This window comes from Panthera tigris, chromosome D1, assembly GCF_018350195.1.
Source record: "Panthera tigris isolate Pti1 chromosome D1, P.tigris_Pti1_mat1.1, whole genome shotgun sequence".
NCBI classification, from domain to species: domain Eukaryota; kingdom Metazoa; phylum Chordata; class Mammalia; order Carnivora; family Felidae; genus Panthera; species Panthera tigris.
Window position 1 is genome coordinate 68031487 of NC_056669.1, and position 14208 is coordinate 68045694.

Genomic DNA, 14208 nt, shown 5'->3' on the forward strand with positions numbered 1-14208 from the left:
GTTTCTGTTTTGCTCTTCTAGGATGTTCAGATTTGGCCCTGAAGATTGTTGGGGGGGTGGGGGGCCGCTGCTGAAGGATGAAAGAGGAACAGATCCTGAGCAAATGTGCGTTTTTGATGTAAAGGTGTCTTTGGTGGCAGCTTGAGAAATAGGCCGATGGGTTGGAGGGGGTTGATCAGGAAGCAGGAACAGCTTGAGGAGGTTTTGAGGGCTCAGGTGAGAGCAGAGAGGAAGGAGGGTGGTAGTGGATGGGGCTGCTGAGGCAGGACTGGGTGATGGGCCGCTCAGGAGGTGAGGGACTGGGGCAAGGAGGGGACTCTGACAGTGTGACTCGGGGGTCTGGATGCAGATGGTGCTGTTCGCTGAGGTTGGGGGTGCAGGGGAGTGACAGGGGAGGTCAACTGACCACACGTGAGGTCTCTGTATGGGAGTCATTGAGGAAGTGGGTATTTGGCAGTTGGCTTACGGACCTGGAGATCCCATGGAGGGATAGCTTGTTGGGTTGTAAGGACATAGATATTGGTTGAACTATAGGAGTGTCTAAGGTCCTTGAGGGCGAGAGGAGAGTGAAGATTAAAATCTTGGGACACAGCAAAATCTCAGGGGCATTGAGAGAGAGAGGAGCCTGCAAAGACTGAAAATGGGAGAGGCAGTGAACAAGGTAGGGTCCCAGTTGGGATGGTGGAGTTGGTGTGGCAACCTTGGGTGTGAGGCCAGGCCCGGACTGTGTGCATGGGTGGGAAGCAGACTGCAGTGGATGGAAGGGGAGGTGGAGGTGAGGGAGTGGACATGGCCGGGGAAGCCAGGCTGGGTGGGAAGGACGGAGAGTGCCATTTTGTTTTCTTAGGCGAAGGCAGTATAGACCTAACTATGATGGAGTTTGCGCACATTTTTGAGACTGACTTCATGTTGATAAATTCACACGAGAACAAAAACCCTGCAACTTTTGTCAGGCAATGAAGAACAAATTTTTTGCTGGGGGAGGGGGGGAGGCGGTTGACAAATACATTAACTTGGCACAACTCTTTAAGGTCTGGGGCCTTTGGAAGACAGGCTCCGTGAGACACTGCTGGGCTGTGAGCTTCTCAGGGCGGGGACTGCTCTGTGGTCGTCCCAGGCTCCTGGCTGGGGAGCTGTGTGTGGAGCGAACAGGCGTTGTTGAGAAATCCTTTTCATGTTCGCTTTGCTATGGCTTCCGTCTCCTCCTCGGCATCCCCCTCTGTCCTCCGGACCAATTACTGGAGTCCAAGTCCCTGAGACCTAATTTCAGCAAGTCAGGAGATGTAATGCGATCCAGATACAAAGGTTCACCACGGGGAGTGACCTTAAGGGCGTGCTAGAAACCAGCTCAGTGGAAAATACACGTTTAGCTCTCCCATCCCAGCCTAAGTTAGATGAACGGGAATGAGCTACCCTTTCCATTTGTGTGAAAATGCACCAATTTCTACCTTAGTTTGGCTTGGGCTGCCTTGAGCTTTGAGGTAGTGGGAGTCATTCCCCTGCAGGTGCTGGAAATGACACTTAGCACATCCGTAAGAGCGCACTATGAGGCACCTCATTTACGTTTCACAGAGATGCTCTGTTTATGACTTGTTCGGTAGAGTGCTCAGTGAGCTAGAGTCCATTCGGTTTCCACCATAGCACATCGCTTCCAGGGACTCAGGGCGGGGGACACGGGGGCAGGCACTGAAACCAAGGAAATGACTAGCTTATCTGTCCTGTTCTCCTCTATTATTCTCACGTAGAGAAAGGATGTGGATTTTCAACCCAGGATATATATATGGGACGGGAGTGCTTAAATAGAGAGGTGGGCAGGTGTATTCTGAGGGTCAAGCAACCTTTTTAGGATATTGAGGACCTAGTGGAAGGTAAGATATAAAATGGCGGATCTGGTTGTTTTGGAAGTTGACCACAACGATGGTGGTAGTGAGAGAGATGCTCATTCATGTGACCAACATTCTTTTTTTTTTTTTTTTTTTTTTAATGTTTATTCAGTTTTGAAAGACAGAGACAGAACATTAGCAGGGGTGGGGCAGACAGAGAGAGGGACACAGAATCTGAAGCAGGCTCCAGGCTCTGAGCTGTCAGCACAGGGCCCGACACGGGGCTTGGTCCCACGAACCATGAGATCGTGACCTGAGCCAAAGTCAGACGCTTAGCTGACCGAGCCACCCAGGTGCCCCACGTGACCAGCGTTCTTACTGGGAGAGAAAGCTTTCTGACACAGGCCAAATCTGACGTACCTACCACACTGTGGTTTACCTCCTGTATTACTGAAGGGGACGTTTCCCACCTAACAGATAAACCCTCAGTTCTCAGTGACTTCATATACTTGCAGTTTATTTCTCATGTATGTGAAGGCCAAATGTTCCTCATCACAGAGGGCTTTCCTCCCAGGGCACCCAGGGAATCTGGCTCTTTCCTTCTCCTGGCTTTGCCATCTCCCACCTGTGGTTTCCAAAGCTGCTGTGCTCTGGCAGAAGTGAAAAGAACGTGGACGGTCACCATGGGAGGTTCTTATGGGGCATGCCCGGAAGTTGTATATATCACTTCTGCTCATAGTCCGATTACCTAGAGCTGGTTGCGTGGGTTCACAGCTACAAGGAAGGGCTCAGGAGGAAGGAGCAATGTGTGTGGCAGTCAGCTAGCCTGTCTTGGCCATACCCACCAAAGCCTGAAAATTACCTCCCAGCTGAGTTTTTATTGGCAGATTAGCCTCTGTCCTCATCTGATAGTGCACCAAGATCTCATTACCCAGATCTTAGCATTTTGGAGTTTGATGGAAGAAAAGGAGTCCCCGGCCTAGACCAGAGACCCTGTCTGCTGTGGTGTGCCGGGCAGCACTTGTATACCTTTGGCTGCGTTCACTTTGTGTGGGAGCAGTATGGGTATAGTGGTTAAGGATATGGGCTCTGAGCTCTGACTATGGGGCTTCATGTTACACGTTCATGACTTGTGACCATGTGACCTCGGGCAACTTGCTAACTTTCCTAATTCTTTACAAAATGGAGATAATGGAGAGTCTAACAATGCCTGGGTTTGTTACAGTGATTAACTTTAATACATAGGAAGCTTTTAACACCTTGCCCAAGACTTCATAGATGCTCATTTAATGTCAACAGTTCTTACGGTCCCAAGGATTGTATATTCATTCATTCATTCATTCATTTAGCACATACTATGTACAGAGGGTCTTGTGCTAGGAACTGGGCATAGGGAAATAAAAAATTCACAGAAGAACTTGCTGTAATTGAGGCAAGTAAGGATACAGTGGGAGGGAGCCAACCCATTTGGGGCTAGGGAGCTAAAATGTCTGGAGGGAAGGGGCCTTGAAGAGTAGGAGTTGGTAGGGCGAGGATTTGCTTACATCCACATGCTTAAGAACACCAAGGATGCTATATGATATATTGGACCTAATGTTTTTTGAAATGGGGAAGCTTTTTTGTCTTACAACAGGATTCTTCAAAAGTCTTCTTACCCAGTGTCCTTGAAGTTGATGTTAGCCAATGAAAAATATGCCCAGCCCTGACTTTGAGGGACAGGAGTGTCATCTCATGACACAGCCGTTATTTCCACTCATTCGAGCCCAACGGCATGTCCACCTGATCTGAGCTGATCTGGACCTGTCGCCAGGGAGCTTTTAGGGAATCTGTACACTGCTGGGAAGAATGTTCCCTGCTTTCACAGAACTGCAGTCTGCTGGCCTCACTGCTTGGGGATGGTCAGAATGCAGGAGCATTCTCTCTGGGCAATGCATGGTGGGCTCAGGGAGCAAGGACCAGGGAGCCGGGTGTTGAAGGAGATGTTACTGGTGCTGAGCGTACGGGGGCAGGGGTATTGGTGGTGGTTGCCTGGGGGAAGCAGAACAAGAGATAAAATTACAACTTGTCAGGACTGAGCTTCCATAGGCTTTCTGGAGTCCAATAAGATTTGGAAGGAAGAATGAGAGTCTAGATGACCTACCAAAAAAAAAAAAAAGGTGAAAATGATTTCACTGAGCCAAATAAAAACAGCAAGATTCTTTCATTAGCCCAATGATTTCTTTTGCGTATTACATTTTAATTCAAAAGTATTTTAGAAAATTGACTTCAGCGTTAATTAGGTCACAAATTCCATACTCTGGCCTTGGACAGCTCTTACTGTTAGGTGGTGATGGTGGTTTTGTTTTGTGCATTTTATTTTTATTTTTACTTTTGTGGGAAAATATATGTGACATAAAACTTACCATTTTAACCATTTTTAAATGTAGAGCTCAGTAGCACTGAATACATTAACACGGTTGTGCAGACATCCGCACCATCCACCTCCAGAACTTTTTCATCTTGCCAAATTCAAAGTCAGCACCCCTTAAACACTAACTCCGTATTCCTCTCTTCCCCCTGCCCTCTCATCCACTGTTCTGCTTTCTGTCCCTGAATCTGCTTATTCTCAGTACCCCCACTATCAGTTCTGAAATAGGATGGCCTCCTGGAACTCAAAATTGAGAGTTGACAGTTTTCCTGGGCACCCAGTATGTCACCAAGATGATTTGGGGCACACGTAGAATGGACTGTTCAGTTTTTGTTGTTAAGATGAGCCCAGTGTGTGTGTTGAGATCCACGTAATTTTGTCACCTCTTGGCCCATAAGCAGGTATGCAGGTTTCCTTCTTGTGGGTTCACGGGCAAGGCATCCTGCAGGCCAGGCTGAGATGGGCTCAAAGGCATGGCTTCTTGGGAAGGGGCCTGCCACGCTGGACCCAAGGACCTGAGATCCAGAGGGCAGAGCAGAGCCATGGGGGGGAATACAGCCTTGGGGCCTTGTCCCACCCCTGTCCCTTGCTGGCTGGAATGTAAACACATTCACCAAGTTAGCCTGGTGCTTCTTGCAGGATGGCCCTTTGTTTTCGGGAAGAAAAGTACACTGCTGGTGTGGTGGAGGCCTGCAGGTACTTGCTGGCCCAAGGAAGGTACAGTCCAGAAGCCCACCTCCTGTGGCTGAGACCAATGGTCTGATCAGGGAAAGAGGCTCCTGGACTTGGAATGTGTGTATAGGAGGGGTTTATACAAGTTGTACATGCTCTTGGTAGAAAATTTGGGAAATGCAGAAAAGTATGAAGCCAAAAATAAAAATAATCTGAAAGACCATCTCCCCCAACCCCATGCGTGCACCCCCCCCCCCCACACACACAGTGATGTTCATGTTTAGCTTGTTTTTCTTCTTCTATAGATATTGCCTTATGGGGTCGGAATCCTATAGCGTACCTGAAACTGTATCCGGCTCTCCTCACTCTGCAGTAAGGCACAAGCATTTCCCCATGGATTAAATGTCTTCATGAATACTATTTTTAAAGAACTGCTGAATACTTTATTATTTGGTTGCACCGTAACTGATGAAACCACATCCCGTTGTTGACACCTGTGAGATCCTCAGAAGCTCTAGAACTGGATCATTTCCTGTATACGGTGGCTGCAGCAAAAGCTGGTCGTGTTAGCTCTGTCTATGTGGCCCCTATCCAGTGGGTGACTAAGAGTGTGGATTTTGAAGTGAGATGGAGTGGGGCTCCTTTCACGGCATCCCTAGTCACTGCCTGTGGGATACTGGGGAGGTTACTCTGTAGTCTGTCTTGTCTTCTGTCCAACAAGGATGGTCAAATGAGATCACAGATGGAGGCATCTGGGACAGGGTCTGGTGCACTGTCAGCAGCTGAGCCATGCTGCTGTTGGTGTCCTCATGAGGCTGGTGTCAGGGGCCGGCCCAGACTCCTCATGCCCAGGCCAGAGTTCTGTCCACTCAAAGGCTTTGCTTCTCTGGAAAGGTCCTTGAAGAGAGGCTTCGTGGTTCAAGCAGAGATGTGGAGCACTGGCTGGAAATCCTTATTGAAAAATGTTTAAAATAGGTATGTGTGTACACATGTAGATATACACACATGCGTATTATACATGAACATATACACACGGGCATATACGTGCATGCATGTATATGCATACACAATGCACATATATATACACACACACCTGCATATACATATATACATGTGTCTTATACACGCACATGTACACGTGGGCATATACACACATGCATATATAAGCATACATGAATACACAATGCACATACATATATATATACACTTGCGTATATATACACTCATGCACACATGCATGTATATACACACACGTACACACACAATTGGAAGCACATATGGCAGACTTACGCTTGCTTTATAGAAAATCAAGATGGGGGCACCTGGGTGGCTCAGTCGGTTGAGTGTCTGACTTCATTCAGCTCAGGTCATGATGGTTTCGTGGTTTGAGCCTCACGTTGGGCTCTGTGCTGACCGCTCAGAGCCTGGAGCCTGCTTCGGATTCTCTGTCTCCCTCTCTCTCTGTCTCTCTGCCCCTCTCCCACTTGCACTCTTGTCTCTCTCTGTCTCTCAAAAATAAATAAACACTAAAAAATAAAAAAATTAAGATGGATGAGTTCTGGAATGGCCCCTGGCCCCCAGGGCTCTTGTTACAGAGCAGAAACAGGAAAGAAAGATAAGGACCATCCCACCCCACAGACTTGTTGTGAGGACTCCTTAGGATAATACTGGTGAAAAAGCCTGGCCTGCCGTGGGCCTCTGGTCACATAGGTCTCTTCCTGGCATTCTGACTGGTCAGCACACAGCATATTGGTCTCTGGCCCACTGGAGCAGGGAGGGAGGTCATCCTGGGATCTGCTTCTGAGATTGCAGGAGGAAGTGGATGGAGGTGAAGACATGGGAGTGTGTGAGGTCACTTGAAGCCAGACCAATGGAGAAAACTCACTGTTGGAAAAGAGTGAGGAGAGGGCTGGGGCTGGAAGGGCAAGAGCCGCATGGCCTTGGGCTCTCAGTGAGGGGGCAGCATAGAAGGTAGAGTCTGAGCTCCCCTCCCAGAGCAGTGTAGACAGAGGGCACTATCTAGACCCTTGCGGCAGGCTGGGAACTTGTTTGGGCTTTCACGGTATGTCTCTTGAATGCATTGCCATTGGCCTTTCCTATTAGGGCTTCAGATGGCCTGTGTAAGAAAAGTTGTATGTGTGCGTTTAGCCTGCATGTAAGAAAGGGCTTTGACTTCCTGTGGGTGATCTCTGGGGTTAAAATAAGGAACAGAAAGAAACCTGTGGAGAGACAGGATCCATCTCCCTGGGGAATGACTGAGAAGACTTGATCCCACTGAGGCTCTCCTGGTCAGAGGAGGCAAGGGTGCAAGAGGCCGCCCCAGGAGGCAGTGTGATGTCCTTCTGGGAAGGTGAGCAGGGCAAGGCTGGGACCCCTGGTTGGAAGGACATGGCAAGGACATGGGGGCCCTTTCAGTCTCTTCCCAACTCTGGGGGATGCCCCTTTTGGTTCTAGATGGTTGTTGTAAGTCCTTGTAAGATGGAAAGCCAGGCCTCCTTGGGCCAGGTGAGAAGATGTGATCACCTGTGAACCTGGGCTCTGCAGAGATGCAGTGTATGTGGGAGACATTCCCCTGGCTTCCTCTCGCCTCAGCTCAGGTGTTGGATCCAGGCGGCTGTGACTGAGGGTCTTCTGTGTGTGACACTCGGAGCTGGGGCTCCTTATCTTCTGACCACCTGTGAGTGCGTGGGGGTGAACGGCTTCCTTTCATTGCCTCTGGAATGGAAACTGGTCCTGCGTGGGGGTCTGTTGGCCAGGTACCTAGGAGATGGTAAGTTTGAATGAGGAGCTTGGCAATGTCAATGGTAAGAGGGTTTGGTTTTTAGTTATGATTTATTTTTTCTATTTATTTAATTGAAACATAAGTTGATATATAATGCATTAGTTTCAGGTGTACAGCATAGGGATTTGACAGCTCTATATATTATGCAAGGTGCATCACAGTAAGTGTAGTTACCATCTGTTGCTGTACAAACTTATTACGGTATTACTGACTATATTCTCTGTGCTGTCTTTGTTTTTTTTTTTTTTTATCCCTGTGACTTACTTCATAACTGGAAGTGTGTACCTCTTAATCCCCTTCACCTGTTTATCCACCCCCACCCCACCCCAAGGGTTGGTATTTACCTTGAAGCATATCTTGTCTGTGAGCCTTGAGGGTGTGGTTCAGGGCTGAGCTTTTCTCCTGGGCCAAACAGCTGCTTTGTTAGAAGGTTCTGTCTGGTGTCCCTCCAGCCCTCAAGTTTTTATAGAACCCTGTCATTTATCCAACACCTGGTCATCCTTTGTGATGCCATTTGGCAGATGATGAGGCCCAGGGAAGACAGAAGGCTGGAGGTCTTAAATATGAGTGTACTAGAGAAACTCTTTGGCCAGAAGGTTTCTTCTTTCATTTGAGAGGTACTTAGGGACTCTGTGTAAACCTTGAACTTGTCCTTTAGATGCCCTGGACTGAGCCCATTACTCATGCTATCACTGGCAATCGGAAGCCCTGAGTTTTTTGGTTTTTGTTTTTAATTTGTATGTATGTATGTATGTATGTATGTATGTATGTATGTATGTATGTATTTATTTAGAGAGTGCACGCACATGTGCATGAGGGGCAGAGAGAGGGAGAGAAAGGTTCCCAAGCAGGCTTCCTGGTGTCAGTGCAGAGCCTATCTCAGGGCTCAAACTCTTGAACCATGAGATCATGACCTGAGCTGAGATCAGCAGTCAGACTCTTAACAGACTGAGCCACCCATGTGCCCCTGGAGCCCCTGAGTTTTAATTTGTAGCAGCCAGAGACAGGGAAAGGGGGTTGTTTTGTGACTTATGAAGTCACACAGGCAGAACCACAAATAAGGGACTCCAGTTGGCAAAAACCAAATTGCTTCAAGGCTATTCTTAGAAACTAAAGCATCACGTCCTGTTTCTTCCCAGAAAATGCAGAAACCTTTCATATTTCTGGGTAGTTGGTTTTATTTATATTTCATATCAAACTCTAAAAAGCAACAGCTGGGGAGTGGTTGACAAGGAAAATTTTAACAAGAGCTTTTATCCAGGATCCTCTGATTTAACTAATCCTTGATTTTCTTTTGGGGAAGGAGAAAGGGTATCCACCAAAAGAATTACACACCAGTCTCTGGAAGAAAGGGCTTGGAACGCGGACTCAAAGAGTTCTCCTAAGTCAGCCTTTCTAGTTCATTAACAGAACTACCTCATACCAAGGATGCTTTCAGTTCATTACTGAAACTTCCTTGTTCCCCAATTTATATTTGGGGAAACTTAAATCTCAGAAGTTAAAGTGAGTTGTCCAAGCCTCCATAACTACAAAGTAGATTTGAACCATATATTCTGAATTGAAAGCCCATGGCTTCTAGTTTTATAACGTATATAATTCCTTGACCCGGGAAGCTAGTCCCTTCCTTCTGGTTTGATGACCTTTGCACCATTTGAAGAATAGTAATGAATGCTCGTTATCGTGTAGCTGCTGGGTGCTAAATACATCACATACATGACTGAATTTCTTCCTTGCAAGCCTATGGAGTGGGTGTGACGATCTCCTCTTATAGATGAGAAAACAGGCTGAGAGATACGCTAGATCAGGTGCGCCTAGCAGGTGCGCGAGACCAGGTGCACGCCCCCATCTGCCAGACTCTAACCCCTCTGAGGCTCTTCCTGAGGAAACCTACCCCACGTGGGTGTTAGAGTCATTTTTAAGGTCTTTGACTTCAGTGGGAAAGCTGATTTTATAGCCTGAGACCAGACCCTTCAGACCCAGGGATGCAGGTCTAAGCCTTGTGCGAACTGCTAAGGTACAGTCCAAGGCAGCTCTGTCTGCCGTCCTGCCAGCTCTTTCCACCTCTCTGAACCTCTCTCTAGATAGCAGTGCATCCCTGAAGCCCCTACACCCACCCTGTGCCCTCTGTACCACCTTCAGCTCTCCACTGGAGCCCTAAAATGTTCATTTCTCTTTCGGGGGGTGGGGGGAAGGAAGGGAGGCAGCTGGTGTTGGAAGGAGACAGGTTCTTCCAGTTTGTAAATTATTCTCTGGGAGTCAGGTTCAGCATCATTCTAGGCAAGGAGTTGGAAACTTGGAGACTCCATCTTGCAAAAGTATTTTTCAAACTGGTACATTCCCCAGACACAAATCTGCCCGCTGTGAGGGATGTGGCATATGTCTCCACATCGGCCGAGAGCCGCCCGGGGCCAGCTTTGCCTTCACACACGTATCTCACCCTCTGCAGCAACCCTGCAAGGTGGAGACGGTCACGTCTCTTACAAAAGAAGAAACTGAGGCTCAGAGCTTACGTGGCTTGTGTGAGGCCATGAGGGCAGCCAGGGGCCAAGCTGAGCTTTGGACTTGGGCTCTGATGGCCTTAAAGCCTGTAGTTTTCTCTGCACTGCCTGCCCAGCCCCAGAAAGGACTGCAAGATACTGGCTGAATTCAAGGGGTTTCGTATTTGTCCGTCCGCTGCCACATCCTTCATTCGGCGCTGGGCAGAGAAGTGGATCCAAGGATAGAGAGAAACAAAGTGTTCATTCGCTCTGAAAAGCAAAGGAGTCTTGCTGTCTGTTTAGCTGTCTTGGTGGCGAGTCTTGTACCTGGGGCAGAGCTGAAGCAGGAGGAGGCCGTGTTTATGTGAGCGGTGCCAAAATTAAGCACTGCAGATGTCACAGGAGCCGAGAGTGCATCTGGGAGGGAATCCGTGACTTAGCAGCATCTGGCAAAGCACAGGGCCAGCTCTCCACGTCTGCGGACTTGGTTGGGCTGCGGAGAACAGAGCGGCCAGGTCAGTGCTTGCAGAGGAGAGGGGCCTGGCGAGAAATGGAACTTGGCGAGGCCTGGAGTGGAATGTGCCTTCAGCTGAGCACGGTGCCAAGCACGTTGGAGGCTCCTGGGGGCAGAGTGGGGGTGGGGGTGGGGTCCCATGCTGTTGTCAGTGCCCTCTTGGCTGGCAGTGTCTGGGTGTCTGCCCCCGGCAGGCTGCCCCCTACAGGTGGTGCCCGCCAGGCTGCTGTACAGCCTTCTCGCGTGTGCTTCTGTCTCCCTGTGCTCTCCCAGCTGCTTTGGTCCTCGCTGCCTCCCTCTCCTGTGCCTCCCCACCATCTCCTCTTCCCAGAGACTCCTCTCAGCCCGCTGCTCTGTCTCTGCACCTCACAGCCCGTGGGAGGAGCAGGCCCCCTCCATGATCTGCCCTGGATGCCCCTACCCCTTGTCACGAGTTCTGAACTCCGGACACCTTGACCTTGCTGTCATTCTGCAGCTGTACTGGCTCTTTCCAAATTCAAGCCTGTATGGTATTTCCTTTGCCTGAGAGCATCTACTCCCTGGTCTTCTAATGAAATTCACTTTGTTCCTAAACTTGTAGCATCTTGGACATTTTGCCCCCATGGCTCCTCTGGCTACCTCTAGGCTCCGTTGGACACCTCCTGATCTGGCTTCCATACACTGAGTTCGTATTCTAAGACCACTTGCCTATTGTCTTATAACCAACTCTTTATGCACCTGTCTTCCTCACTAGGCCCCATCTCTGCATCCCTAGCACCTAGGGCAACCCATGGCTTCTGCTTAGGCACCAATAATTGTTGCTGAATGAATGAGTAAAGGATTAAGGAAGAAGACAAACACAATTCTCTGCTTTTAATATTATAAGGCCAGCCCACAATCCACATGCACCCACAATGGCATTTCTGTCTAGAGTGGGAAGCTGCCCAGCCCAAGGGCCTTGTCTGTGTGTTTGCCGACCTCCTCCTGCCAGGCCTCTGTCTGGGGGACCTTGGTATGCTGTATTCTCTTGTTTACAGACCCTCTCGAGCCCTCGTGACAGCTGGGCCGGCCCTAGTTCCTCGACGCTTGTCGTCTTGCACTAGCTTTGGATTCTGGAAAAACAGCTATTGCTTTGGAAAATCAGCCCTAACTTATTTTTGTTCCTTTGAAACTTAAATGACTTTCCAAAGAAATGCCTGAGGTTAGAGTGGTGCACAGGGAAAGGCTGATGGCCAAAACCCCGGCGAGCTATTTTCGTGATGTGAATGAATACCCATCGCGTTTTTCCTTCCATCAGCCTATGCACTTGTTCCAAACAGCTCACAGCTTGGGCTCACAAAGCACAGACTCCTTTTGTCCATCGGGAGGAGACCCACGTGTATCTGTGACTTTCTGTATGTCTGACCCAGGTAGATCCCGTGCTTCCAGCAGGTACTGGCCGTAGAGAGAAATTTTGAGAAGTTGCTGTCTGTCACCTATGTAGGGAAAAGACCTCTGGTGACCAAACGAAGGAAGGCTTTAAAGTTTGGTGTCTAAGGACAGGTAGGAAGGTCATGAAATCTAGGGAGGCGTGTGCTTTGAATTTTTTGGTCTGTGCACTAATGTCATGTGGCTAGATTACACTAATATTAGTCATCTAATTTGCAGCACCACGAATTAGATGTTTTTGGTGGTGCTAGCTAAATCTGTTGTGCTTTTCTGTCCCCCCCCCCCTTTTACTAGTTATTATTTCTAGAACTACAGTATCTGGCTCATAGCAAGATCGACCAGGTAATGCTGACATCAGCCAGGGTGTATCTTTGAACAGTCTGTATGTATTTCTTTTTAGCCAGTAAGGGGAGTGGGGTGTTGGTGGGGAGGCAGAGATTGCCAGCAAGACAGGATTGCCAGGTCAGAAGATATGATTGTATGTCTTCTATAGATGATTTATGTTTAGCACTCGTTATTACGCTTAGGGTGTTTAACATCTTAAAGGAATTTTATTTTTCGCTCTCGGCACCCATCCCCCCTACCCTGTCCTCATTGCCACGGAGCTCACCTCTGCCCCCACCTACCTTTGCAGGTGTGACGCTTCTCCAGGTACTTGATGGTGTTCTCCTGCATCCTCTCCTCACCACTGCTCTACACGGCTCCTAAAACATGGGGGAAAACGAGGACGAGAAGCAGACCCAGGCCGGGCAGGTTTTCGAGAACTTTGTCCAGGCTTCCACGTGCAAAGGCACCCTCCAAGCCTTCAACATCCTCACGCGACACCTGGACCTAGACCCTCTGGACCACAGAAACTTTTATTCCAAGCTCAAGTCCAAGGTGACCACCTGGAAGGCCAAAGCCCTGTGGTACAAATTGGACAAGCGTGGATCCCACAAAGAGTATAAGCGAGGGAAGTCTTGTATGAACACCAAGGTAAGGAAACACACTGGGCGGACATCTCTTACCCGAGTGGGGTGTGTGGGTTGGCTCGTTGGGAGGTCAGGAAGCTGTTGCCGTCTTGCCATCCTGAGGTTCCTAAGAGGCATGGGTGTGTATTCTCAGTTTGCTCGGTTCAAGGTTTCTTTTGTACCTGCACAGCTTATCCTGGGTGGGAGCTCGTGTCTTACCATGGTGGCCTCAGCTACTCTTCTTGTGCCCTCTCCAAAGCAGACGGAATAAAGGCATGCCTGGCATTATCCTCCTTCTACTATTACCATTTCCACTACTACTTTTAGTAGTTACTATTTATTGAGCAACTTTTTTGTGCCGGGCACTTTATAAACGTGGTCTCAATGAACACTACATGGTCCTTTGGGTCATTTTAGAGCTATGGAAACCAAGAGTCCATTATCTTCCCCAAGATCACACAACAAGAAGGCAACCTTGGTCTGTCTGATTCTAGAGATTGTGTCCTAAATTCCACTCCCCTGGGAGCCAACATTGTAGAAAGATCCCTTGACTTTAATTGGCTAAGAAATAGGTCTTTGGTCCTTACTGCCTTTTCCTCCCTCTCTCTTTCTCTACTGCCTCCCTGCCCTCTTCCCCAGGATGCATTTCTGTGCTCAGGATCTCACGTGCAGTTAACCCTCCACAGCTGGTTACTTCCCCCATTGTTTGGCCATAGGCAACCTCGGTGAACATGGCCTAGGAAGCGCATCACCTCTCTTCTAGCACCGCAGTGCCCATTGCTGAATGGGCAGCCGGAAGTCATGACTTCCCGGCTGGCCCCTGGGGGCTGTCAGCCCCTGGCAGTGGTCCAGGCCGTATGTTTAGGTTAAAAGTGAGCGTGCTGAATTTAGACCTCACAGGAGGTGGTTCAGCCAGAGCCCTTGGAATTTTAGTTGGTGCCAATCCCAGACGGGAGGATTGAACTCTCCATGGCGATCAGGACTGTTGTGTTTTTGTTTTGGTGATGAGGAGCTGTTGAGTGTACCGTGGGAGATGGCTGCTTTCTCCTGTCCCTGGGGACATGGCTGCCAGAGCTCCTCCAGGTCTGGGGCGCACTGACTTTATGGGGCATAAGAAGAGCATTGCACCAGGCCAGCACTCCAGCCCAGAGCTCTCGCCATCCAGGTGGTGTCTGC

The 14208-nt window shown here is 49.0% G+C and overlaps 1 protein-coding gene across 4 annotated transcripts in view; it reads left to right on the forward strand.

Moving 5' to 3' along the window:
• The window catches only part of MICAL2 (microtubule associated monooxygenase, calponin and LIM domain containing 2), a 222154-nt gene that overhangs the window by 38278 nt on the left and 169668 nt on the right, over positions 1–14208 (forward strand). For all 4 annotated transcript variants that reach the window (XM_042959374.1, XM_042959373.1, XM_042959371.1 and 1 more), the window contains exon 3: positions 12717–13057. In XM_042959374.1, coding sequence (XP_042815308.1) covers positions 12794–13057 — 264 coding nt within the window. In that variant the 5' untranslated portion in view covers positions 12717–12793. The remainder of the gene's footprint in view (positions 1–12716; positions 13058–14208) is intronic.